Source organism: Pteronotus mesoamericanus, unplaced genomic scaffold, assembly GCF_021234165.1.
Source record: "Pteronotus mesoamericanus isolate MK-2021 breed Mesoamerican mustached bat unplaced genomic scaffold, CSHL_Meso_final scaffold_705, whole genome shotgun sequence".
Taxonomy (NCBI): Eukaryota; Metazoa; Chordata; class Mammalia; order Chiroptera; family Mormoopidae; genus Pteronotus; species Pteronotus mesoamericanus.
Window position 1 is genome coordinate 8,508,695 of NW_026555326.1, and position 27,563 is coordinate 8,536,257.

The 27,563-nt window shown below is 48.8% G+C and overlaps 1 protein-coding gene across 1 annotated transcript; it reads left to right on the plus strand.

Annotated features, from left to right (window-relative positions):
* The first annotated feature begins 7,363 nt into the window (after nucleotides 1-7,363).
* On the plus strand, nucleotides 7,364-14,600 carry VSIG8 (V-set and immunoglobulin domain containing 8). Its single transcript, XM_054562911.1, has 7 exons — nucleotides 7,364-7,562; nucleotides 10,957-11,132; nucleotides 11,539-11,740; nucleotides 11,863-12,084; nucleotides 12,862-12,984; nucleotides 13,298-13,487; nucleotides 14,327-14,600. Exons 1-7 carry the CDS (start codon nucleotides 7,514-7,516, stop codon nucleotides 14,598-14,600), a joined length of 1,236 nt encoding a protein of 411 aa, XP_054418886.1. The 5' UTR covers nucleotides 7,364-7,513.
* Nucleotides 14,601-27,563: the final 12,963 nt, after the last annotated feature.

A 27,563-nucleotide genomic window follows, 5' to 3' on the forward strand; every position in this document is an offset into this window, starting at 1 on the left:
ATAATTACAGGGAAAAGTCCCTAGTGTTAATTGGGGGCTGGTGGTGTCAGGCATGATAGTGTTGGTAGAGGCAGCAGGGGGCTATGTGAGCTCAACTTGCAGAAGGGAGGGGTGAGACCTTGAGACAAAGAAGAGAGAAAATTGGAATTCATGGAAGACTTAATAACTTAGTGGGCCTGCCAGCTCAGGAATAACTAGACTTAGTCTTGTTGCTAGAGGTTGGACCTTTGAATGGGTGGTGCTTTCTCCTAGGGTGGCCTCAGCTTTCCCTCCTAGTTCTCAGAGGATGAAGTGAGCTCTATATGCTCCTTTAAGCCACTGAATCAACTCAGGGGTGTCTGGGGAACTGCAAGGAGGAGAGTGGTACTGGGGAAATCTGGGGATGAGTAGGAAGTAGTGTTTGGTGCATTCCCTTCGTTGATGTAAAGATGTAAGAAGCGTGCAGGGGAAAAAAAGGGCCTAAACTACTAATACTTTGTTTTATGGGTCCCTGATTGGCTTCCCAGCTCCCTTTATTCTGCCCCTGGTCTTCCCATCCTTGCAATGTCAGACTGGGCTGGTGTAGCATGGAAAATCCAGTAGTTGGGCTCTACCTTGGAACATTGAATCAGATCTTCAGGCAGTGGCCTCCTGAGCACATGTCCCCTGGCTTCTGGATAACCTTCATGTCCCACCTGCCCATATGTGCCTGTTGCCTGTGTCATGCTCTGCTGTAACTTGGAGGCTGTCTCAGGACGTTTGTGCCTGCCAAATAAGCAGCTCCAGTTGGCCATTACTCAGCAGCCTGCCCTGGTGGCCAAGCCAGGCTGTCCCTGACTCAGTGGGGTGCTGGGATATCCTCTGAAAGCCTCAGCATCCACATCTGTGACTCAGGTCTGGGCATTAATTGGTCTCAGTAAAAGCACTTTGATTAGGCTCAGATAAAAGGGGCCCAAAAGACTTCAAAGCCAGACAGGGTTTTTGGGGTGAAGAAAGGTGGCAGCTGTTTAGGTGGAGCGGAGACACTGGAATCTCAGACAAGAAGTCTGAGCATGGAGCCCATAGAGTTCCTCACTCACATGCCTGGGGGAGAGATGAGGGAGGGGAGGGCTTATGCCAGACCAGAAGTCTCTCCCCCATCCTAGGCTGCTGCCAAGGTGACCTGCCACCGCTCCCCCCCCATTCCTTTCCCCTTTCATAGTCTGAGGGAGACATTGGCAAATCACACTAAGGTTACCTGGAAGAAGATCATTTTCAACATCATAGACATATACAATTCCAGAAAGATCTAAGTTATTCTTGATTTGTCTGGCTTTAAATAGCTTAGACCTTCCCTCTTTCTTAGTTTCTAGCCCCCTAGCTGGGATGTTCTTGTGGTACAAGCTCTGTATTTCTTCCTGCATTCTCCATGTTGTCTTGGGAGAAGGGATCACCATTATCTCAATGCCCTTTGATGACTTTGAGACTGGGGCAGATATAGGGTTGAGATTTCAGGTGGCTTTCTTAGGAGACCCCTGGAAAGAGAAGTCAAGGCAGTGGGAGGGAATGAGGAGCAGGAGAAAGTTCCCAGAGCTATGGATCTTTTCTGCATGGCCCCTGGGGAAAGACTGTGTGTGGGGAAAGGGTGAGGGAGTGTGAGCACCAAATCATAGAATCTCAAGGGGACCTCAAGGACCCTCTGGTGTTTAAATCATTTTTGTAAGCTCTAATCAAATGGTCAGACAGTATGAGCTTGCTTGCGCTTTCTGAGATTCAGGGTGCTCGTTACCTCATAAAACAATCCAAACCATCTTAGATCAGCCCTGATGCTCAGAAAGTTCTTAATACTGGGTCAGTATATATCTTCCTGTGCATTCAGGGCATGTTGGGACCACAGTAAACAAGTTTAGGCTTTTTTTTTTTTTCCCTACACAATGCCGCTTCAGTTATCTCCTGCCCCAGCTCCTGCACAGCCTAATCCCATGTGGGGAAGTGTCCAAAGTTCTGGAAACACATGGCTCTTCTGAGCATTTTTTTGGGGGGGAAGGAGGGGTGAGCGGGTTGTCAGAGGGAGGAAGATGGGGAAAGCCAGAACCTTCCACTTTATCCTTGGGCTGGGCATGTTGCTCTCCTGCTTTGGCTGAGCTGTGTTGCTTCTGAGCCCTGCCCCCTTGGCCACCACCTTTCCCACACTCCTTCCCCTTTCCCAGTGTCTAGGCAACAGGAAACAAACAGGGAGAGCAGAGGGAGGGCTGGTCAGGACAGGCTTAGTGGGGAAGGCTCTGAAGTAAACACACACCCGGCTTAGCTCTGCTACCTGCCAGCTCCCATACACCTTCCCTGGCAACTGCCAGGGAAGCAAGGCAAGACTGGGGCCTCTATGGGGGCTGAGTTCTTCTCTGCAGATCTGTATTGTGGAAATCCAGATGGCAGAATCAAAGACAAACTCTATTTCTACAGATTCAAGGGTTAGAGTCCAAGTGAGCATATGGATTAGTCCATCACAAGGTTTCTCTCTCCACATACAAACATACACATGGAAGGCCTGGCTAGTCCATGTGGAAGGCCTGGCTTTGATCCCACTGAGTGTTCTGGTGGACTGGTGTAAGGTCCTCAGCGGTTCACTTCCTCAGTACAAAAAAAGCCATCAGTGGTGTCTCTTGACTTTATTTTCTTTTCTGTGGTCTCTCGCAGGACCCTGGTTTGCTTTCCAAGTACCAAAGTCCCCTTCCCATCACCTCTCTCAATCCTCCTGCACATCATCAGATATCCTTCAGATCTTTGTTTAAATATCCTTTCCACCAGATCAGGAGCCTTGCTATGATCACCATAGTTCATCATGCTGGGATGAGGGGTTGGCAGTCTTTCTCTTGTCTGTCTCCCTGACCAGACTGAATGCTCTAGAAGGACAGACACTGCATTTTATTAATCACTGCTGCCTGGGGCCTAGTGCAAGGCCCAGACTGTTTGCTGAGTGGGTGAATGCTCTATAGTATATGGTTGAGCTTGGTGAGGGGAAGATCTTTTATCTTTAGGGTCTCTTAATTCTTCTTCAGGTCTGTCATTGGGAATTCCCATACTCTTCACAAGCATTTCTTCTTCCCTCTGTTACTCCCTTGATAACAGTTCAGTTCATAACATTTAATCAACTACCCTTTGTTATGGTGCTCTGCTGACGGCCACTCCTGATAGCAGTGGGGCCCATTTCAGTGCTGTTTGCTCTTGTGAGTCTGGGCCAGCTCCAGGATATCACTCAATGGACAGCTGTTTGGAATATCCAGGCTCCCTCCTGGCATTCCCTCTTCTTCTGAGGTGGACCAGCAGGAATTGCCAAGGCTTGGGGAGCCTAAGTAGGGAGGGGCTCAGGGAGTCCCTAGGTCACATATGTCCAAAACTCTTGTCTGCCAGCCCTCCTCTGGACCTCAGTTCCTAACCCTAACTCAGATCCTGAAACAGAACCTTCATTTCTTTCATTTCTCTCTCTGTAACTAACTCTAACCCTTCCTCAGCTGAACTTGACATTCTCCCATCACACTACTTGAACCACCTCTGAGCCCCCTACCCTTCTCACCCAAGAATGGCCTCACCTAGTAGTCTTTCAACTCCAAACCTTCACCGACAGCTGGATGAAAAGGCAGCAGCTTCAGCGGCTCCCTGGCTTCTCTGTGACTATGTCCATGTGGTGCCCACATGGTGCCTTGTCTGCCCAGTTTGAGACTTAGCATGTTGTCCATCCCTTGACATTCATGACTCCTGTTCCCAGACCGTTCCTCAGAGGCTTTCTTGGCTATTCCAGGAGGTTGCTGCTCACTCCTGGGGGTCACAGGGGTGAGCCTGGTCTACATGGGGACTTGGGAGAAGTGCTAAAGAGGCTGCTAACTGTGTGTGTGCGCGCGCGCGTGCGTGCGTGCGTGCGTGTGTGTTGGAAAGGGGTGTGTGTGTGTGTGTGTGTGTGTGTGTGTGTTGGAAAGGGTCAAGTTGCAGACCTTGCAGACCTAGGGGCTGGGCGGGGAGATGAGAACCTGAGCCTGGGCTCAGGTGGTCTCAGGGAGAGGTTGGAGGGATAGTTTGGGTAGGGGAGGGCAGGGCCTACAAGGGTTGTGCTGAGTTGCTGTGCAGGGCACTTTGCAGGAAGAGTAGGTGGGTCAAGGCTGCCTCCTGTCCTTCCTCCAAATGTTCTGGGGTCAGGCTGCACCTGGTGTCAGAAGCAGTGTCTGGGCTTCTCTGGGTCCTTGACCTGCTTCTTCCCTTCTCCTGTGTGTCTCTGTTCACTGCTTTCTAAGCCTCTGTTTTTAAGTTTCTGCTTCTGTCTTACACTAGAACAAATACAACCCAAATTGTGGCGTATGCACAAAACGGGCCATTTTCTCCCAGAGAGCTCTAGATTTCTCAGGAAAAGGGAAGGGAGACTTTTGGAAATTTTTGTGGCCTTTTGCCTCCTTTATCTCTCTTTCTCTGAATGAGCCACATTTGGGTGCCACCTGTGTCCCTCTGCTTCTTAGTGATCACTTACTGGGGGCGTAGAGGGCATCCCAGTAGTCTTGGGATGCTGTATAGATCTTCGTGGGACCTAAAAGGGAAGTGGGTGGGGAAATAAAAATTTGGGGTGGAGACGGGGGTGGGGGAAATGAGGGGAAGGAATTGGGGTAGGGGTCTCTTCCTCTGCTGAAGTTGAAGCTCAGAAAGAAACTTGGTCTGGGGGCTGGTCCCAGAGGGAGGCAGCCATGGGCTAGATCTGTGTAATGAAAATTAAGCTGATACGCAGTGCCCTCACTCCACCACTGTCCGCTCAAAACCCTGCAGGGCTCAGGGCACAAGGCAGGAAGCCTGACAGCTTCTTTTATGAGCCCCAAATTGCAAGGAGGTGGCAATTAGCCCTCAGTGGGTCAGAGGAGAGAAACAATGTGCCTTGCCTTTTGAGGCTTGGAGGGGCCCCTGTGTGGTGCCCTCAAAAGTAGCTGTTGTCCTAGGAGTACCTAGGCCCTCAGTCTTCCCCAGCTCCCATCTCTTCGACTCCAAAACCAGGAAACAACCCCAATAAAACTACTTCTGATGGACCCCATCTACTAGTTCACTGTGGTGTCAGAGCCTCACTCACTGCAAATAGTTTCCTGTATCCCCTCCCCAAATCCCTTTCTAGGAGGTTAATCATTGGTGAACTGAGGTTGTGCAACAGGTCTTCAGAGATTACATTTGTCATTGGATTAAGTTGCTTCATACCTGTCAAATCCATGTTCTAACCCTAGCCACAGTCTATTCTATCTCAGACCCCAAACTCAATTCTAACCTGGCTGTAATCCCAATTCTAAATCAGTCTCCATCCAGCCTTTGATTGAGCTGTAACTGCATTCTCAACCATAGCTTTAAATTAAACTAAAACCCTGTTCCTTATCATAACATGGATTCTGGCCATCATAGGTAGCCTCAGTTCTAGTTGTTATGCTAACCTTAATCTCCACCTTAATTCCAATCTCAACCTCAAATCTGACCTCAACGTCATTCATTATTCCAACTAATCCCAACCCTTACCCCAGCCTTAATCCAGCCTTCATCTCATCTCTAACATTGGCTGAAATCCAGAACCCAATGAAACTCCAACCCTACACTTCAAGTTAATGCAGTGGCTGTCTTACTCCTTTCTTTTCAGTCTCCCTCTTCCTGGTCCCACCTATTGTCCCCATCACCCATCACTGACCTTCCATGCTTTATACCCTTGAGTGGGTCTAGCAACCTGTAAGGTCATCAAGCCCTTTTTCTTGGACCACTCTGGATCACAAATCAAGATGCTTGGGTGTCCCCCAATTAGGCCCCAGCAGCATCACCTGAACAGAGTTCGCACGTTTTCTCCAGGCTTCTGTTCCCATTTTTAAAAGTGGGGATAATGATCCCTGCTTTTCAGAGTGTTCAGGGAAATCCTATAAACCTCAAAATAAATAAGGAAATGAGGATATTCATTGTGTACATCTGGTGGGTCCCGGAGAACCCTGTTATTGTTGGGGGTGTGGGTGGAGGGGTTTGGAATGCAGTGATGCATGAGTTCCTTGTGCTTCCTTATTGTTCTGTCTTATTTTTCCTGGAGGGGTAGGCCCTGGCAGTATCCCTGAGTCTCATAACCCTTCCCAAGATTCTTCCTCCCGTCCTTCCTGTGCCCCCTGTTAGGGGTGGGCTGTTGAACAGGGTTACTCATGACCTGACCCACCTCTCCTAAAGCCCATGGGAGGCCCTGTGCCTGTTTTGGGACCCCTCCCCCAGACCATCCAGCAAGAGTTGTACCCCACTTTCCCCCTCTGCCCACCAGGAAAATCCCACCCCAGCTCTAACCGACCCAGACGTTGCTGGTTTATGCCCCGGTGAACAGTCCAGATGATGAAGGTCCTTGGTCTTCCTTCTTGTGTAAAGCAATGATACCAAACAGTTCCTAAAAGAAATGCACAGGGGGATTAGTCCTCCTCAGTAGAGATATAGCACATCCCAGTGAATGGGCACATACCTGTATAGGCACACTCCCTTCCCTGGCCCTCTTGGTGATATTCTCCTCTACATCCCCTCACTAACCCATTTACTTGCTGTGCTCCCTCCACATATCCTGGTCCTTCTCTCTCCAGGCCTCACAGAACTGGTTTTAGTTCTGTGTGGGAGGTTGGGCTGGATTCCTATAACACCCCCAGCTCCCAGGGATCCCCTACATTCAAGGATGACCTTGCATAAGGTATGGGTTGGTGTATAGCTCCAGAGGGGCAGTCAGGAGAACACCCTGATCACAAACACACCCCTTCCCTCCCTCATTTAGTTCAGGAGGGCTTACTCCCTTTGAAGGGCCAGAGGCCTCAGGTGAAAGGCAGGTTGGGCATTCCTGGGTTCTTTTCATCTGCCTGGGCCTTTCCTCCAGCCCTAGTATCCCCTTTCTTGGTGCTCCTCCCCACAGACCTTGGCCTGGGGTGGGGGGCCATCTGCCAGTGGATCAGGAATAGGAGGGGGCAGGATTTGTAAAGTGTGTCAGACCCCTGTATCCTGGGGTTAGTGTTAACCCTTCAAGTCTTGGACACCATCCTTCTCAAGCCTGGCTTCTCCTTCCCCTTCCATTTCCCCTGGGGTAGAAGGCAACAAACCCAAGTGGTGAGAGAAGCTCCATGGATATCATAAAATGGGTGACTATTATCACCTGAGGAGGACAGGGCCAGGAGGAAGTGGAAGTTTAACCGGTGCCTAATTATAAGTCCCACTGGAAGTCCTGCCTCACTCTCTGGATAGGGAAGAGCTTGGGTGATGGCTGGGTAATGCCTGAGTAGGCCATTCTGTCACCCTGATAATTAGGGTTTTTGGGACTCCTCCCCAAGGCGGGGACCGGGCCCCCTCCCTTCCATAGAAATAACTCTGGCGGCTCCCCAGCCAGGCACTCATTGCACCTTCTTGCCACCCTGGGCAGTGTCTGGGCCCTCAGCTCCCCCTCCTTCTATCCATTCTCACAAACGCACTACCACCGGCCCCAGTCCGGCCCCACAGCCACCAGCCCGGGATACTCAGCCCAGGCGGAGGAAACACCGAGCCTAGAGACATGGGAGTTCGAGGAGCATTCCACCTTCTACTCGTGTGCCTGAGCCCAGGTACGGGGCTGGGCAGCAGGCAGAGATGGCTGCACAATTCTAGATGGCGGAGAAAAGGGCAGCAAGGGGCACACAGAAGAGCCTTGGCAGTTGTCTGAGATGCCCTGGCAGAGTGCAGCACACTCTCACCATGCTGCCATCCAGGTTTGGATATTGCCAGGGACCTCTCCTCAGGAGAGCCCCATGCCTGAAATTTTGGGGCAGAGGTCTTTGATGGTCCCTCATTGTGGGGCTCACGTATGCACACATGTGCTGCGACTGGGAGTACAGGGTTGTGGGAACTGGGAGTGGGGTGGATAATCAGGTGAGCAGCAAAGCTGAGTGGGAACTGAGGAGGAGTCTGGTAAGGAGCCCTTTTCACCAATGTGTGTACTATTCCAGCAGGGGGGCCCCACACCCCCAGGCCAGAGCCCAGGGCAGGGAGCTGCCTCCAGAGGGCAGAGCCTCTGGCTAATACGGCCAGCACTGCCAGTTAAGAGTTCTGACCTGAGGCCTCCACTCCAGGCCCCTGAGTTATGAGAGTTCCAAGGTAGCGTTCACCATCCAGGACGATGGGTTCAGCACCCCACTGGGGCACGCATTAAGGTTGGATGCTGTGGCTACCTGCCCAGGTTGGGACAAGTCTCAGTAAGGGCCACTCTATGTGGATATTGCTGGAAATGCTCTGAGACCCACCCTGGGGTCTGAGTTGGGGGGTGAGAGAGTGTGGGGGAGGAGCTAATGATGGGGGAAGTATTTTTAGCCTGTGTGTGTGTGTGTGTGTGTGTGTGTGTGAATGACCGAGTTTCCATCAGAATGTCTGTAGTGCCCTTTGTCTCTGGCAGAGCCCATACAGGAAGTTCCAGCTTTGCTATAGGAACCTGGGATATCTTCATGTCTGGTGTGTGTCCTGGGTGTGTGTTGTGTGTATTTATGCACCAGTACCCTCTTGTGGGGGCTGCCTTTTCTCCCCTCCCTTCCCTTCTCCTTCCTCCTTCCTCACCTCCAGAGAGAGAGGTAGGAGCTCTGAAAGCAGCCTGAAACTTCACAAAGGATTTGCAAGTTGAGGATAGACAGTACTATTGAGGCAACATGCACAGAGAGTGTGCAGCCCCTGGTATTTTTTGTAGGGAGACAATTAGTCACTACTGCCTCCTTCCTTGGAGCCCACTGTGATTTCCTTTCCTTTCTCCAAATCCCCTTGCCCAGTGCTCTCTTCCATTTTCATTTTCTTCCCTTTCTCCAGTCTCTCTTCTCTCACATTCCCTCAGTGCCACAGCAAGGGAAATCAGGGTGAGACACCAGGAAGAACTTCCCCAGAAGAGTGAAGGAATGGAGAAAGGCTGAAGTCCTTAGGAAGAGGTTGAGAAAGCTTCTAGGAAGAGTGAACGGCTAGGGTGAAGCCCCTTAGCCTGGGACAATGGAAGACACCCAACCTAGTGCCGTTTGCTCTGCCTTCCCAAACCCCTTTCCCTGAATACTTACCCTCTTGCTGGCTGGCCCCCAGGTGTAGAGAAGATCCCTCTTTTTGTGGCTTGCTTCTCAGAGTCCTTCCTTAGGGTGGAGCCTCTGCTCTCTGCTCAGCTCTGGCTCATCCCTGGCATGCCTTGTACCGCCCCAGGATCTGGCAGATGGCATCAGGATCCTTATCTTAGAAATGAGCTGATATTCTCTTGGCCTGCAGCTGGAGGAGACATAACCAGGTCCCGTTAGAGGTCCAGCAGCTAGCCTGCATGCTCTGAGTACCCCTGGAGCCTAGTGGGGTTAGGGCATGGCTGGTGGCCTAGCCAGAGTTTTGAGGGGCAAGTTCAGTGATGCCTGAGCTATTGGGCATGTTGGAAGAGTGCCACCAGGTTCTTTAGAACCACAGTAAGCTGCTGCAGGTATGTCTGGCCTTGAATGAGCATACATGGACAATATAGTGTGTAGTGGGTGTGCCATCTGGATTACTTTGGATTTGTGTTTGTGTGCAGATGTCTGTCTGTGTGGATCTGATAGTATTTGTGTGCAGGAAGGTGGACTGCATAAGTATGAACCTGCATTTGGAGGGCTTGTAGAGTGTGTCTATGTGTTTATGTGTTTGGTTGTGACAGAGCGTAATTGTGTGTATGAGATGCTCTCTAAGTGTAAAGGTGATCTCAAGAGAGAGCCAGAGGAGGGCAGAGCAGAATGAGTTGCTGAGACCAGGTGCTGAGACTCCAAAGGACTTGCTGCTTCTCAACAAAGAAAACAGGAGAGTGAGCCAGGCTAGACAAAGGGGCCTGGGGTGGGAGGGGTGCAGGAGATTGGGAAGCAGAGCCTACCTGCCCTGTCTGCCAAGGTTGGGGCCTTGGACACGCCCCCCTCTATTTCTCCCTAGGTCCAACTTGTTGGGGCTAGTGCTTGCCTGGGGCTTCCGAATAGGGAGGGAGAGGAGCTCAGAGCTGAGTTTCCAGATGCCAGGTCCTCACCCAGGTTGACTCAATGGAGCAGGATGGCAGCAACAGGAGGGGCCACAATTGGAGTGAGCATATGAGGGCAGCCAACTTGAACCATACAATCACACAAGGGCAGGACACAAAGTACACACTACTACATGTCATCACGCGAGGCTCACATTGTCCTATAGATACATGTGGTGACAGTCACAGGTATATACAATCATTTACTGTCACATGTAAATACAGCCCGGTCACAGCTGCCTCCTGTAATCCACAGGCATGCCCCATCACTCAGAACACTGGCATAGCCAGGTACCTGGTGTCACACACAGACATACAGCCACAGACATGCGCTGTCATACACAAGACACACAAACACCTCCAGTCTTCCATTCCTTAGGTTGGGAAGGGACCCCAGAGGTCAGAATATCCATCTTCCTGCCTTCAGATAGGAGTGCCTCACTTGGCCCAGACAGAGGCAGCCTTTAACCATCCAGGCTCCTCTATCGGAGCATTTAACAGCTCTGTGTGCTCCATGTGTACACTGTGTACACATACACACACACACAGAATTATGTAAATATAAAAGCAGACACCCTACCTAATTATGGCATGAGTATCCTTACAGTACACACAAGCAGCCACACTCAACACACATGTACACATGTGTACACATATGTGCACACACAATCACACATACATATAAGCATAACTAACAACTGTATACACACACACACACAGAGGATTGAGATGCAATCCTACACATTATAGAATATAAATGTGCATACATAAGTGTGCACAGACTTGTATATACTGTTTTATGTACATACGCAGACACACACTCAGAGCAGCCCCTCCTTTCTGTTGGACCCCCACTGGGCCTGGATTGCTTCTTATACAGAGGGAGGGAGAGAGGGAGAGAGGGAGAGGCTAAAGTTGACCACCCAAGTTCTGATTCTGTTCCCCTCATCCTACCTATTCTACCCTTCCCCTAGTACTGGTGTCCTCTGTGCGGATCAGTGGTGATGGCCAGGAGATCTTGTACCTGGCAGAAGGTGACAATGTGAGATTGGGCTGCCCCTATGTTTTGGACCCTGAGGACTACGGCCCCAGTGGGCTGGACATCGAGTGGATGCAGGTCAATTCAGACCCTTCACCTAGGGAGAATGTGGTGAGTGCTGGGCACATGGTTCCCCGTACCCTATACTACATGGTCTACCTGGTGGGCAGCCAATGCTCTGAGGGTAGAAGATAATAAAACCAAGTTCTTGAAATTCCTCCAAGGCTCTCATGGAATGCAGCAAGGGCTATGAGAGCTCTGCAATCACTCCAAAGGGGTGGCACCTGCCTTCAAGAAGTTCCTAGCCTGACCTTATTCTTTCCAAAGAACTTGATCTTATCTGATCCCACCCATTTTGTAAGAGGTCAGTGGACCAGGCATCATCATTCCCATTTTTCAGCTGAGAAAAGAGAGTATCAAAAGTTGAGTGAATTGCCCAAGGGAACTAATCCACATGGCCCTCCTTCGTTCTGCCTGTCTGACCACCTCTTTTTTTTTTTTTTTCTCTTCTTCACAGTTTCTTAGTTACCAGGACAAGAGGATTAACCATGGCAACCTCCCCCACTTGCAGCAGAGGGTCCGCTTTGCAGCCTCAGACCCCAGCCAGTATGATGCCTCGATCAATCTCATGAACCTACAGGTATCTGACACAGCTACTTATGAATGCCGGGTGAAGAAGACCACCATGGCAACTCGGAAGGTCATTGTTACCGTCCAAGGTATGGCCAGTCTCCTCTGGGCTCTCCTTCCCCAGACTTCAGAGTCAAGAGCAGCTTGGACACACTGAGGTTGGCTCTGCCTCTTGACTGAACCTGTTTCACAATTGTCTGTTTCTCTGCAGCTCGGCCTGCAGTGCCTGTGTGCTGGACTGAGGGCCACATGGCACACGGCAATGATGTGGTGCTGAAGTGCTTTGCCAATGGGGGCACCCCGCCTCTTTCATACAAGTGGGCCAAGATCAGTGGACACATCCACCCCTACCGTGCAGGGTCCTATCATTCCCAGCACAGTTTCCACTCTGAGCTGTCCTACCAGGAGTCCTTCCACAGCTCCATAAATCAAGGTGAGGGGGCCCAGGGAGAACGGGGAGAGATGAGTGGAAGATCGGGGCTTTGGAACCTGCTGGGGCTTCCCTGAGTCATCAGTGGCACCAAGTCAAACCTATAACCTCTGTGGGAGATGCCTTTCTTGAGCCTGTTTCAGAAATTGCTATTGAGAGAAGAGGAGGCAAAGGGGTGAGGGAGGGTCAGCCAAAAGCAGTATGATTAATTTAGAAAGAGCATGGTCTGAGATAGATAGCTGGGCTTGAATTCTGGCTGGACTTCTAACTGGCTACAAGATACAGGTAAATGGCTTAACCTCTCTGTGCCTTGGTTCATCATGTATGAAAAGGGAATAAGAATACTATCTTCCAGGGGTCTATGAGGATTAAATGGGGGTGAAGTGTGCAAAGCTGCCAGCATGCAGAGAAGCTGACTAGTACTCAAAATCCAACCAGGACAATCAGAGCTGGAGGGAGCCTTAGAATTCCTCTGATCTAACCCTATCTTCATTGTACAAAGGAGACCAAGGCTGAGAGAAGGAACATATTTATCTAAGGTGACAGAGTGAGTAAATGGTGTCTCTGTCTTGTTGCTGGCAGGGGGGTCCTTCCTTGCCTCTCTGTTTCTGCAGGGGGAAGGTGACTCACACCTGGAGTGTGGAGTGGACCTGGGTGTGTATGTGCACACACCATCTCTCCTTCCATCCCCCACCCTGCAGTGCCTGAGGTTGGGTTGGGGCTCTGAGATATCCAGGCCCCTCTGCCTCACTACAAGCTGTGTTGCAACCTCAGTTTCAGGCCTCTTGAACAATGGTGACCTGGTGTTGAAGGATATCTCCCGTGAGGATGATGGGCTGTACCAGTGCACAGTGGCCAACCACGTGGGCTACAGCGTATGTGTGGTGGAGGTGAAGGCCTCAGGTAGGTGTAGTGGCCTTGGGGGCCCTGTAGCTGGACTGGGGGAACCAGAGCTGTGTTTTGGAGCCTCAGCTGGCTCTGCCTGCCTGTTGCATCGAGTATACGCCTTGGCCTAGGACAGCTGGGAAGGACTGGGGGTAATATGCAAACATAAGGGATTAACAAGTTAACCTTGCATCTCCCCATATCTTCCTCACTGGCTGTCCCAGGGCCCTGAGCCCCTCTTTTTCACAGATGCTCTGCCCTGCCACCCCCTGGTTAGTCAGGTACCTGTCCAGCTGCAGAGATCCTGACTGGCCTCTCCTTCCCTCCACAGACTCCCGGCGTGTCGGCATGATCATCGGAGCAGTGCTGGGCTCTTTGCTCCTGCTGGGTTGTCTGCTGGTGGGCATCTGGGGGCTCATCTGCTGCTGCTGTGGGGGAGCTGGGGCCAGCTGTGCCCGTGGTGCCTTCAGCTATGGCAACGGCAGCGGAGGGGCCTGTGGAGACTTGGCTAATGAGATCAGGTAAAACCTGATGCATGCTGCATGCTGCTGTGCAACAGGGGACCAGCACCCTGCCCCTCCTCACTCCTACCAGCCATCCCAACCTTGCCTACCATCGCCACGGAGTGCTGGCACCACAGCATGTTGGCATGCCACTCGTCGCATGGCTTTTCTTTCCCCCCTTCTCATGCTCAGTCTTCAGCTCTGCTCAAGTGCCCCCATCTTCCTCTGTGCACCCCTCTCTGTCTTGTCTAGACTGTAAGCTCCTGGAGGGCAGGGCCTGTATCCTTCCACTTTTCCCCTGTATTGAGCTGGTAAGAATGCTGCACATGTTTATTTAAGAAGAGTTAAGAATAGTGCTAAAAACTTAGAAACAAACTAGAAATAAAAATAGAACAAGATTTGTAGTGCTAATGATTGTAAATACTCTGGGGATGGAGGAAAAGATGAAGATTGAGGAGCAGGAGGTGAGAAGAAAGGGAAAGATGGCAAGGATAAGGTTAGTTAAGAAAAGGACCCGAAAGCCGCTCCTTCTGGATCTCCAAGGTTCCCTTCGTGTTAAAGTCGGCGGAAAACATCCAAAGGGTGCTGGAGAGCGCCTAGATGGGGCTGCCTGCATTGGGCTGTCGGACACGTGTGGACAAGCCCTGTCTGCATGACAGGAATGGCCCAGGGCCGCTGTGGTGTCTCCGGTCTAGGAAGAAGCAGAGAGGAGAGTTGGTGGGGCAAGGAGGCGCCAGGGGAGGGGGCGCGGGAGCCGAGAGGTAGCCGACAGCCACCCGACAGCCACGGCTCTGCCAGGCCATCCTACGCCACGTCGCCTAGCAGTCGGCTCACCCGCCTGCTTGTTGTCTCCACAGAGAGGACGCCGTGGCGCCCGGGTGCAAGGCCAGTGGGCACGGCAGCCGCGTCACCCACCTGCTGGGGTACCCGACGCAGACCGTCAGCCGCTCCCTGCGCCGCAAGTATGCGCCTCCGCCCAGCGGCGGCCCGGAGGACGTGGTCCTGGCGCCCCGCACAGCTGCCGCCGCCTGCGAAGCAGGCCCTTCCCCGGTCTACGTCAAAGTCACCAGCACCGAGCCCGCCGACTGCGCCCAGGGGTTACTGCCGGGCAAGGACGGCCTGTTGGTGTGAGCTCGCGTGCCCTCTGGGCTGCGCTCCTGCCAGAAAAGGGTGCGGGCTCCCTGCTGGGGACACACTCGGGCTGCTCAGACCCCACCTGCCCCAGGCCACCTGGAGACTGCAGACTGAAGGCATTTCCCTTGGGAAATGAGTGGGGAGGCACAGCCTTGTCCCCAAAGTGGGAGGGGGCAGGGCGGGCAGAGAAAATCCACCTGGAACCCTCTCTGCAACCCCTGGGAGCCCCCGAGGCTACCGGAGGAGGAGGACGTGCCTGAGAGAGACTGAGGCCGGATGCCCGGTGTCCCCAGCCAAGGAAGAGGTCCCCGGGGCTGGGCGGGTGTGGGTCTGGCCTTAACTTCTGCGTGTGAGATCTGAGCTCTGAGGCGGCATTTTTTTTTTTTTTTTAGCACAATAAAGAAACTGTAAGACACGAGACAGGTGTCTGTGGTTCCACGGAGAGTTGGGCATGGGGTCAAGTGGAGTTTCTGCTTCGGTGTGAGGGACGTTGCTCTCTGCTGTCCTGCACCATTCCTGCATCATTTCCTCTTTAGGTGGGGAGCAGTAAGAGCTGGAAGGGGCTATCTAATCCTATTCCATCACTACACAGATGGGGATACTGAGACCCCTCAGGCTGGATATAAAATCCAGACTCCCGCTTTTCTCTTTTATTATCGTCAGAAGTGGGGAAATGAGAGGCTGCCAGGGATGATCTCTCTGAATGTTTCCAGACTGTTCTCCACATCCTTCTTTCTCCTGCCCTCATCTACCCAGTTCTGACTTCCTTAGCTCCCCCAGATGTATGCTTTCCCTTTCAACAACTAAGAAGGGTTTCAGAATCATATTCTGGGGTAGGAAGACCTTCAAGTTCCTCCAACTGGCCCCCCTTTTAATGGAAAGGAGGTCGACATTTTATTAGGCACCCAGTAAGTGCCAGGTGCTTTCTGATATTTTGTCTTATTTAATCCTTACTTAAGTCCTATAAAGTTGTGCATTATCCCATTACACAGATGAGGAAACTCAGGCTCAGAGGGATTAGGCATGTTGACCAAGGCCACACAGATAATAATTCGTTTTGATCTAGGCGTGTTTGACTATAGAACATTAGGCTGTTTTTATGATATTTGAATTCTTTCTACAGCATTCCTGACAAAGGCTATTCCAACCTCTTCTTGAATGTTACCAGTGGCATCACTGTACCTCCCAATGTAGTCTATTCAATCTCTAACTATCAGAGATATGTTCCTTCTATTGAATACAGTTTTGGTCCCCATAGAACTTTTATTCCTTGGTCCAGATTCTACTCTTAGGGAACCCTCAACATCACATTTCCAATTTCACTAATGGACCAAATGGCTGTACTACATTCAAGATAGCTGCAACAGGCACACAACTGTACCTGTGGCTGGTCTAGGGATTGAGGGTCTTCTGAGGAGCATGCATTGGTCCTTCATAGCCACTCTGTTCTACCTATCTTTGCCCAGCCACCTGCTAGTTGAGAGCCCAGGCACTTCCTTTTTTCTTTGCCTCTTTTCCTGTTGAAGCAAAACAGGGCTTCTTAATTCTTCCTGCTCCTACCCTCGGGCCACATGAAGCATGGGTACAGATGGACCTCAAAGTATCTAGGTTTCAAGTTTCTTAACTGAGGAAGCCCAGAAACTCTGCTTGGTTATAATAACTAGAAGGCCCTTCTGGTTGGCTTGAGTATTTGCAAAAGAGTGATGGCATTGCTGGTTCTGCCTTGACAGACCTGGGGAATGAAAAAGAGAAATGGTGGCACAGATGGAGCCAGAGACAAATGTTTTGATGGGGGGGAAGTGGGAGGTTCTTAGAGGTAGGTGGGAATACAGGGGGTGAAGGGATTAAACAGTGAGGGAAGCAGAGAACTGCAGGAACCATCGATCCCTTCATTTATTTGCACATACTTACATATACCTGTAGGATGAATTGTTGGATAGAGTTTGACTTTTGGCAGGGCACTGGGCCTGGCACACGTTTGTTCTAAGACAAAGGACAGACTAGGGTGACTTGGGGAGGGCCCTCCCAGTCTGAGGATCCTCCAGCTCAGCCTGTTGCAGGGTCGTAGGAGAAGCAGGCAGCCAGATGGACGTATGTACAGGTTGTGTTAAATGACATCACCTTCCCCATTCCAGGAATCAGGAAGCCATTCTCAGACTTAGCTTTCATTTAAAGGGTGAGAACAGTGAGGCTCTGGCAAAACAAACAAACAAATAAACTCATTAAAAAACAGCAAGAGAGATTTTAAAGAGACTCCGGAAACAACTTCCTGTTAGGGTGACTCAGCAGGGACTCCACGGAAGTTCCTCCATCCCAGGCTGGATGGCAGTCATCATTACTGCAATCACCACTGCTGGGTGAGCAAGGAGGGAAGTCTCTGTCCCTAGGATTTTGCTTTAGGGACCCCTTAGTTGTTTGCCATTTTTGCTGCATGAAACCTTGTCAGAGTTGGAGGGGAACATTTGCAGTAGTAAATGTTTAACAATGAGTTCGGGAGCGGCGGTGGTGTGTAAGAGTCAGGGAAGCCTTGATTTATACCATTTGCCATTTCTGTGATGTAGATCTTCCTACCATGACTGATTTGAGGCTACTAACATGATGTTTCTGGCATGGAGTCAGGAGAATGAGCAGTAACATCCCACTGTAGAGTATTTCCACGGTACAGATCTCATAGAAGTTGATAACCTCAAGAGGTAAGACAAGAATGAACTATAGTAAAATAATTAGGAAGTGATGTTTTGAGTACTGATCTCCTTTGTTTTATATAACTCATTTAATTGTAAGTATATATAATTTAAATTTCAATAATGGCTGCATTTAACAACTGGCTTGCAAAACTTAGGTGGATCATATCACCAGGCCATAAGAAGGCTGAGTGCACATATGCTGCTTCAAAAGAGGGGATCTTAAGTACAGCCCTGATTTTTCTGGGTTTTTTTTTTTTCATAGAGACACAAACAGCACAAAGTCAGTTGTCTTCATTCTACTTCCCAGTTTGATTTTATGTCTCTCCTTAATTTTATTGGAGCTGAATTCTGGTTCCTCTGGTCACTGAAAAATTATTCAGGTAGTTGTATGTCCTTGGTAACCACCAGAAACCTAACTTGGCATCCAGCCCTGGGAAATCTATTCAAGAAACATTGAGTTCTTCCTGACTCAGGTTCATCTCTGATCTCTTCCTCAGGTTTTAGGAAGTCATCTTCTAGTCATCTTCTCTTAAGCCCCAAATCCTGAAGACCATGAGTAAATGGAGTCCCAGTGATTTTCTTTCTATGTGTTGCTATTAGCATGCTTGCTTCCCAATTACATTTCAGTTATTCTAGGCTCAGTCAAACTGAAGTGAGCCTGGGAAGGAATAAATATGTTTTCCTGACTCACTGGAAACAAAGGAGTTTTGAGAATTTTCCAGTCATTGCTTAGGCAGTGGCCTGTCTGGATCTGAACTTTAGACCTGTTCTCTGTGCTTCCCCAGGGAATCCTCCTGGTGAGAGCCCAGGACACCCTTGCTCTGGAGTTTTCACCGCATCCAGCGAGTCCATCTGGAGTAATCATTTCATTTATTCCTGTGTATGGAAACAAAGCTGATTCCATTCAGTTCCTTGTAGTGAGGTTAGGAAGAGGATACTGAAGGGGGAGTGTTGAGACATGCAGGATCCATGCTGGCAAGGCAGGGTGAGTGGCTGCTTTGGGAAATCTGAAAGAGCTTGGGTGTGGTCACTGTGTTTTTCAGTGGACGGTGGACAAGATAACCTTTTGCCACCCCTCTGTGGCCATTGCCCTTAGCAGTCTTCTTGTATGCATTTTGAAAGGAGAGGAGGATGGAACACTGAGCATGCAAGGAGACTGAAACCCTTGACAATGCAGGAAATTGAGCAGAAGAGCATGGGGTGATATTGCCAAGCTCTTTTTACAGGGACTGAGTATGAGGTGATGTGGGGCCCATACAGGTGTCTTGGGGAGAAAAGAAGGGAGGGAGGGAAGAAATTTGTAGTAGATGTTTGCAAGTTAGTCATGACCACATGTGCAAAGAAAAAGGCCTCAGTTTTGGAGTTAGAAAAACCTGAGTTTGAAGTTATTTCATAAGCTCCCAAAGCCTTGATGTCTTAATCTAAAAAAATGGAATAGTAATAGGACTGTTTTGTGTTTGAAGTGCTTGTTATAGAGTCTGGTACATGGTAGGGACTCTGTAAATGCTTGATCCCCACAAAGTGGCAGGCATGGAGGCAAAGATCTAAAACACAAAGATTGGGGTGGAGGCTGAGGCAATTAAGGTCCACGGAGAGGGGCATGGAGCAAGGAGAATAAAGTCTTGGGAGTGATTTTGGAGATGGCTCACCATGTGAGGAAGGAGACAAGAAACACAGGAAGCAGCAAGTAGAAAAGCAGAACGTGGCCTTGCCTTGGAGTCCTGGAATCCACGTGCATGTGTTAATATTGACAGCAATCCTCATTACTAATAGTGATATTAGTAAGAACTGGACTCCCCTGAAACACAAGTTTAGCAGGATCCCTGAGTCAGGCCTGGCTGGGAACAGGCTGCCAGAATTCTAAGAGCAACCTCCCTGAACCAGGGCTTGGCCTCCTGTGCCGTTTCTCATCTACCTGCTCTTAGCTTCTGGCACTAAGGCTACCTGCTGTTGCCCTCTGGGCCTGGTACCCACTGTGATATTCCTGGATCATTGACCTTGACAGCACCTCCCAGGTGTATACTCCCTCCTGAAGGATCTCCATATGCTAGCTCTTCCAAAGCTGAGGAGGGACCCTCTCAACAGGGGGCACATACTTTTAGGGGAGAATTATCTCAGTCTTGGAACTGAGCTCCTTCAGCTCACTACAGGACTCACTTCCTTCCTGTCTCTCACAGACACCCCTGTGCCTGTGTCCATCCCCTTACTCTTGCCTGGATGCTATCCTAAGCCTTGTGGCCCCTTCCTGCCAGTTATTCTCCTGAACTGGCTCCAGAGCTCTTCAAATGCTGGGATTCAACTCCAATCCTGGCTCAAGTCCCAATCCCTGCTTGCCGCAGCACCTTTGTTGAAGCTGTTTGCCTTGCCTGTAACTCTCTCTGTCTCTCATTCTGTCTCTGTCTCTCCTCCTCTCGTATCCTCTATTCTCAGCCTGCATAGGTTCTTCACAAAGGCAGACTGGCTATATCCTCTTCTACTGCCTCAGTTTCTACTCTGCTCCAGGATAAGGAGGAATGGTGGTTACTCTGTTATCTTTGCCCTGTTCCTATGGGTTCCTGGGAATGTCCTGTTATCCTTCCACCCCAGGCAGACTAGACTCCCACTGAAACAGGGTTGTGTCACCTTCTTTCTCAACAGCTACTCCTTTCAAGAGTTCTGAGTTGACTTTCAAGTTATTGTGATGGATAAAGATTGTACTAAAGACTACTTCCCAAACTTGGGATGCTGACAATTACCAAATCTTGTCATTACTTTAGGAGAATGTGTTGAAAAAAGCCACACATATCCCCCCAATTCCTTCTCAAAAATGTGTGAGAAAATTGCCCTCTCTGAGAGGGCGCAGTAGCTGATGATCAGAATCTGGCAGGACACAGGAAAGACCACACTGGTGCTCTGGGCCTCCTGGCCAGGGAGACGGCCACATCAGGCAATGCTCTGCTCAACAGGTCACAAGTGCCCTGTTTCTTTGACAACAGGCTCTTTAGGGGGCTCTTCCCTGCACAGCACGCAGGCTTCTCATTCAGTTTATTAAGGACTCGAGGAAATGCCATCTTTGTGATCAACACCATTAAAAATTGAGCAACAGGTTCTTGGTCAGGAGCCTAACCTGCTATTATAACATTGTTCCTGTGGGGAAATCGAATTCCTTCCTTTTGACAACTGTCTGCCTTTCCAGGAATGTAGCACACAGTTGGAGAAAGTGAGGAACAGGGATGGGGATAACCTCCCACCTGTCTCCCCCACTTCTCTATCAATTTAAAATTGATATGTCAAAAACACTCAAGTTTAAGTGTTCAGGCCAGACCTCTCTCCTACATTTCTCAGTCACTTGTGTTTAACAGATATCCCAAACTTAGCAAACCCTTAACCCTCCCTAAACTTGTTCCACCCATTGTCTCCCCCATTTCAAGTGACGCCAACTCTGTTCTTCCTGAGTTTCTTTCTTACTTTCACCACTCATCCCCCCCTGTCCAATCATCCAGCTTGCCCACAAGTTCTGTTGGTTCTACCTTCAGATAGATCTGGAATCTGATCCTCCTCTCTTCCCCCATGATTATTTTCAGCTTCCCAGACACCATCATCTCTTGCTGGGGTTACACCAATAGTTTCTCAGCTGATTTCTCTGCTTCTGCCCTTGCCCACCTACACTTTATTCTCATAGGGGAAGCCAGAGTGATACTTAAATTATTTTTTTGTTCAAAACCCTGAAATAATTTCTCATTTTACTCAGAGTTAGGCCAAAGTCTTTACACTTGACCTCCAGGCCTTATATGTCACTTTAGGGACCTAATTACTGTCCTATTGTCCTTCTTCCCTTGGTTGTCTCCACTCGAGCCACACTGGCTCTTGTTTCTTTTTTAAAAAAAATTAATTTATTTTTAAAAAGATTTTATTTATTTATTTTTAGAGAGAGGGGAGAGAAATATTGATGTGAGAGAGAAACATCGATCTGTTGCTTCTCCTACGCACACCAATCAGGGCTCCTGTTTCTTAAACCGACAGAGGGCATTTGCTATGGCTGCTTTCTTTGCCTAGAACAGCTTTCTTCCAGATATCCAAATGGCTAGATCCTTACCTCTTTCAAGTCTTTGCTCAACTATCTCCTCATTGTGGCCTTACTTGATTTCACTGCCTTTCTGCTTGCGCTTCTTATTGCTCTTAACTCCCTTTATTTTTTCTTTAACCCGTAGCACATTTCCCCTTTTAATGTGCTATATAATTTGTTATAATCATTAATTGACTCCCTCTACCCTGTGTACTGTGAGCTCCACAAGAGCAAGAATCTTGGTTTTACTCATTCATATACCTAAGCCCCAAAATATACCAGGCATATGGTAGGCACTCAAAAATTGCTTCAAAGAATTAAATAGGATGGGAAGAAACAAAGATTAGCAGGAGGAGTTAACTCCTGTCCTAGGGCCCCTGAGGAGGTAGGAAATTAGTGTGGAGCAGCCTATTTCCTTGTGGGTGACTAAGAGTTTTCTAAGAGGCCCAGAAGGTTGTCTGAGCCCAGCCAACTGATTGTGCTGCCTGAGGGGATCATCCAGATAATAGAACCTCTCAACCTGAGATTCTTGGTTTCCTCAGTGGAGCAGATGTCTGAAGAACGGTCACTTATTGTCCATCTGCACTCCTTCTTCACCTTCTGCATTGACCACTTGGTTTGACGATGTGCTTACTGTATGTCAGTGGTAAGACTGAGGTATTAAACCTGGCCCTTCCAGAAGCTCCCAGCCCTGCTAAGAAGACCATTAACCTCATTTAGAAAAAATAAAAACTGATGCATGTGGCCGTTGATCCACTTTCAAGCAGGGCTGGGAGAGTTGATGCTGTGAGATCACCTAAGGGAAGGTTTCTGGGAGGAGTGCCTCAGGCTGGGGTTTGAAGCTTTGCTTGGAGAACAAGATGCATAAAGGGCTATATTCTAGGCTGGGAAGTAGGGGAAGAGCTGAGACAAAGGGGCAAGGGGCATTAGCTTGTTAGATTCAGGAAAGAGACAAGAGCTGGAATGAGGCTACTAATTACTGAGTTATCTCCATCATAAATCCTCTGGAGGGTGGGACTGGGAAAGAGGGGAGTTAAAGTATGTGTGTCAGCTGGAATAGTCCCCAGTGAGGAATGTGGGTAAGAGTGAAGGGGGTGTTCCTTTCTCCATGTTCCAGGCAGAGGGCTCCTATTTCTTCTGTTAAAGAATGCCCAGTAAAGCCTCATTCCCCTAGCACTCCAGCTTTCTCTGCACCTTCCCTTGACCCCTTACCCGGGCAGTGCAGAAAACATCCTCTTCTCTTTATCATAAGGGACAGAAGGACCACGCTGATTCAGCCCTCTGGGAATGAGGCCATTCTCTGATGAAAGTGTTGAGGCTATGCTTGTCCCTGAAGCAGACATAGCTTGGTGATCAGATGGTTGTGTGTCCCTCAAATAAGGTGGTTGAACAACCTCACAGGTGGCTGTATATGAGGGGGTAGGATGTTCACTGGGGACAGTGATGACCAGATGGCCACAGCTTCCAGTGATGGGACATGGCAGACTACCAGTACTGTCCTCTGTTGGCCCAAGAACATCCCCATAGCAAGGCCCTGACTCACACTGCCCCTGACTCTCTGCTAGTCCTCCCCTCCCCTAGGCAACTCATTAGCCCTTCAGAAGGATATGGGACATTTTCAGCCCAGAGTACTCCATCCTGTGACTTACCTCTGTGGGATGTGGGATGTGGGATGTGGGATGATCATGACCTCTCATAGTCATACCTTTGGAGTGGCTGATGTGCTACTCTTCTCTGTCTGACCATGACACTCTCTCTTTGCTGGGAAAGGCCCTCCTGAGAAAGCAGTGAGGGCTCCAACTAAACAACCTCTGGGGGACTTTGGATGCTGCAGGAGTGGGGCATGGGGTAGGTTGCATTCAGAGGGTGCTGGGATCAAGCACAGCCCCTCATGGCCACCGAGGCGGTTCCAGCACTCTCCATTATCATAAAACTCAAGTACTTTCTGGAGCTGGGCAGGCAGGATTCAGACCAGCTGGGGTAGAAGATAACGAGGCCAGGATGAGCTATAGCAGTTTGCGCTGAGGGTGCTATGGGAGGACCTCTCTGCCCAAAGATATCTTGCAACCTCTCACACCCTCAGGTTCATGTTGAAAGATCTGAAATGTGATTCTAAATCTTGAAGGTAAAAGTCTACCTGGTTAGAGAAACAGATCACGTGTTCTGGTAGTGGAGTGGGGCCGGTTAAACTATGTTTTTTTCCTCAAATTGATTTACATTTAAATTATTAGGTTAGATCATATAAAATTACTTATTTTGACTACTCTTTTATTTATAAAAAAATGGCCATTTTCATATGATTTAACCTAATACATTGTTCAGTCTCAGAATGTTTTACTCTTTTAAAGCTCTGTTTCCTGATAATTAAGGGCCAATTAATTCTTGACTTCACCCTAAAACTTGCTCTTCTTTCTGTGTTTCTAACTTTGGTAAAAAGTACCTCCATCTGCCTAGTTACTCAGGTCAGATACCCCTGTGTCATCATTCACCTCTCCTCATAACCAATACGAAGTCCTGTCTATTCTTGGTAATATTTAGCTCCTAAATATTTCCTGAATGTACTCACTTGTCACCCCATCCCCCCTATTCAAAGCCATCATCATGTCTTGCTAAGATCACTGAAATTGCTTCATCTTCCTGCTTTCACTTGCTCCTTCTTCAATCCATTCTCCACACAGTCACCAGAGTGAGCTTTTAAAAATGCAAGTCTGATCATGTCATTTTCCTTCTTAACACTCTTCAGTGGCCTCTTTGTAAATTTAAAATTAAATTTCAAATCTTACCATTTTAAATCCTACTGGACTTTGCATGATTTAACCTCTGTTCTCTCTTTCCAGAGTCTCCCTTGCTCATTAAACTCCAGGCATGAGATCTTCCTTCAGATGTTCATGTAGACCAAAATCTTTCCAGAAAGGCTCTCCAGTGTGCTCATCCTCAGCATGGCAATCCTCCTCCAGCTGGTCCCACCTCAGAGAAGTTGTCTGTGTTGCCCCTGCACCAGCTGTATTCAACTTCCTCATCATCCTTGTTCATAACTTTCAGCTCTTACCCTCTGTAGAGATTAGCACAGTTTTAATTAATCATTGGTGTGTATTTGTTTAATGTCAGTCTCTCCAAACTAGACTGCAAGCTTCCTGGGTGCTGGGTGTCTTGCTCACAGCTACATTTCCAGTGTCTCTGGAACCCATCAGCTGCTTGGGAGAGATGTGCTGAGTGATGAACACCGGAGATGTGCAGTCTTCCAGGAAATCAGGGGCTGCTCCCAGGAGCTTGCTATTTATTGTGGGAGTTTGGGGGAGGTCTCAGGTTCAGGAGGTGAATGGGAATCATGATAGAAAGAAGTCCAAGGGAGAGGTCCCCATAGTCAGCCCTGCCCTTAACGTTTGTACTGATAAATCAAGTTAGCAATCTGTTACATAAAACATGTCCTGTCCTCTGACTTTGACAAATATACATTCAAAATGACCTGGAAGGCCAGATTTAGGTTCAGGGATCTTGGACTCATTGGGTTTCATATAAGAACTTGGTAGCGTAAGAAAAACTAGCCCCCAGTTCCTTCTCACCCACAAATCTATCCTACTGTGTAAAGGTCCTTGTGCCCACATATGTGGAGATACTGAGCTTCATGTGTGAGCTTCATACCAACCCCACAGCTGCCCCTTAGCTACCCTCAGACCTGGGTGTACACATATAAGTAATATGGTCCATCTGTGGGAGAATGAATCCAGAAAGGGGGCTTGTACAAGTTCCAGATTCCCATTCGGACAAGGAATTTCATGATTCTGGATTCTTTGAGTGTATTCTAGAAGGGGAAAGTGAGCTCCAGGTGAATGTTCTCTGGTCTTATTGCTACGTAGGAGAGCCAGAGTAGCCCTGCATTACAGGTCCAGGGCAGTGGCCCTCCTGCCTTGGTGGAAGGCTGGTACTATCTGCCTTTGGCCTCCTGGAAATAACTGGATAGGGAATGAACTAACAGACATCCTCCGGTGCTCATCCTTTTTGGACACAGCCCTCAAAGGAATAAACTCTCCACAAACTGATGCCTGAAATTGGCTGAGGCTCTAGCTGGTACCTCTGGTCTTTGGTGTACAACTCCTCTCAAAGAATGCACAGGTGACAGCTCCACACCTTCCCAGTGTGTTCAGGCCTCAGGTTACCAGGCAAACCAGGAGCTTGGCACTCCTTGTCCCTCCTCCTGGAGTGGCCAGGCCTGCTGTCAGTGTTGCTGCCATCTGTGTTTTTCACATTTGCATGCCGAGCCATCACCACGCATGGGGAGCTGGGCTCCATACTCTGTGCTAAGGAGGAGCTCAAAATCTCCAATGTGTGTGTGAATTGTTAGGGATTTTCTGGGACTGTTGGGCTGGAAGGTTGTTATCAAGTTTGGCTAGGAAGGATCCCAAAGTGAACAACAGTTTGGAAGCCTCCTGAGGGTCTGAACAGCCCCAGGGAGGGGATGCAGGCCTGAGATCAACAGCCTGGGACTGAGGGCAGGATTGAGTGTTTCAGAATTTCTTTTCAGGGATCCAAGCTAGTACCCACCACCCCAGGAGAATGGCACCTGTCCCAACTTGTGAGCAGACTGCTGCTCCACTTAGCGCTACCTGAAAGGAAATCTAAAGACAACCTTACCAGCTTGGGATGTCTTGGTATTTTGGGAACACAGTCAACCAAATAAAACCCTGATGCTGCTCTGGGAAAATCTTCCCCAAGGAACTATCATGCCATGCCTTCTTCATTTCCTGCCAACTGAAGCTTTACTAGCAATCAGAGCCTCTGTCTCTTTTACTACTTTCCTGCGGACCTGACTGATGTTCCTTGGCAAAAAAGGTCTCATGGGTCAGGGATGCCTCTGAGCGCAGGCTGGGGGCTATATTATGTTTTACTGATTGGAATCACTTATTGATATGTTGCTTTCCCACTAGATGGTAACCTCTTTGAGGGCAGGAATGATGATGCCACCATTTAGAAATCTCTGGACCCAAGTTGGTACTGGTAGCCAGTAGGTGATCAGTAAATGCTCACTGAATGAACAGATAAATGTATTTCTTGTTCTACAGATTCCCGTTCAAACTTCTTTTTGTATTTTATTTTGTTAAGTCAACTGCCACTTGTTATAAGATGTCCTGCAGATCCTAACCATGCCTCCAAAGGAAGGATCCTTGACCTCAGCTAAGACCAGTCAAGCTCAATCTGTTTGTTGGGAATTTCAGTTTTCACTGAGCAGCATAGGAACAGAAAATAGAAAGATTTTTTCCATGATGGCCCTTGAGGAGATTGTCCCGAGGCCACCTGGCTTTGCCCTTTCTGAGGCCTGGTTGAGTACTATAGACTAAATTGCTGTGTGCTTCCAAAATTTATATGCTGAAACCTACTTCCCAGTGTGATATTTGGGAAGTGATTAGGTTATGAGGGTGAAACCTTCATGAATGGCATTAGTGCTGTTACAAAAGAGACCCCAGAAATCTCCCTCACCCCTTCCATCATGTGAGGATACAGCAAGAAGATGGCTGTCTATTAACCAGGAAGTGGGCTCTCACCAGACACTGAATCTGCTGGTGCTTTGATCTTGAACTTCCAGCCTCCAGAACTGTGAGAAATAAATATCTGCTGATTATAAACTTTCTAAACTATAATATTCTCTTACAGTAGCCTAAACTAAGACACTGGCCTACCCACAACTTTCTTTTTTTCTTTTTTTTTTTTTTTTTTTTTTTTTTTTTATTAATTTATTTACTTTTTAAATACATTTGTCTCTGCCTTCCCCCCCCTTTCCCTTGCCCCCTCCCACCTTCCCTCCCTCAGCTCTTCCCCTTTGGTTTTGTCCATGAGTCCTTGCTATATGTTCCTCGACTTTCCCCTTCCCTTCCCTTTCCCTGCCCCCCCCTTCCCTCTTGTCTCTGTTGATTTCTTTTCCTTTCAGTGTTGCTGGCCATATTTGCCTTGCTTCTTTGCATTGTTGGTTAGGTTCCGCTTATAGGTGAGATCATATGGTATTTGTCTTTCGCCCCCTGGCTTATTTCGCTTAGCATGATGCTCTCCAGTTCCATCCATGCTGTTGCGAAGTTTAGTACTTCTTTTTTTCTTTCTGCTACGTAGTATTCCATTGTGTATATGTACCATAATTTTTTGATCCAATCATCTACTGATGGGCATTTAGGTTGCTTCCAACACTTGGCTATTGTAAATTGTGCTGCTATGAACATTGGGGTGCATAGGTTCTTTTGT

Coding starts and splice junctions, on each gene's coding strand:
- VSIG8 (XM_054562911.1), top strand. CDS start 7,514: ATGGGAGTTCGAGGAGCATTCCACCTTCTACTCGTGTGCCTGAGCCCA. Junction 11,741..11,862: donor GGTCATTGTTACCGTCCAAG/GTATGGCCAGTC, acceptor GTTTCTCTGCAG/CTCGGCCTGCAGTGCCTGTG. Junction 13,488..14,326: donor GACTTGGCTAATGAGATCAG/GTAAAACCTGAT, acceptor TTGTCTCCACAG/AGAGGACGCCGTGGCGCCCG.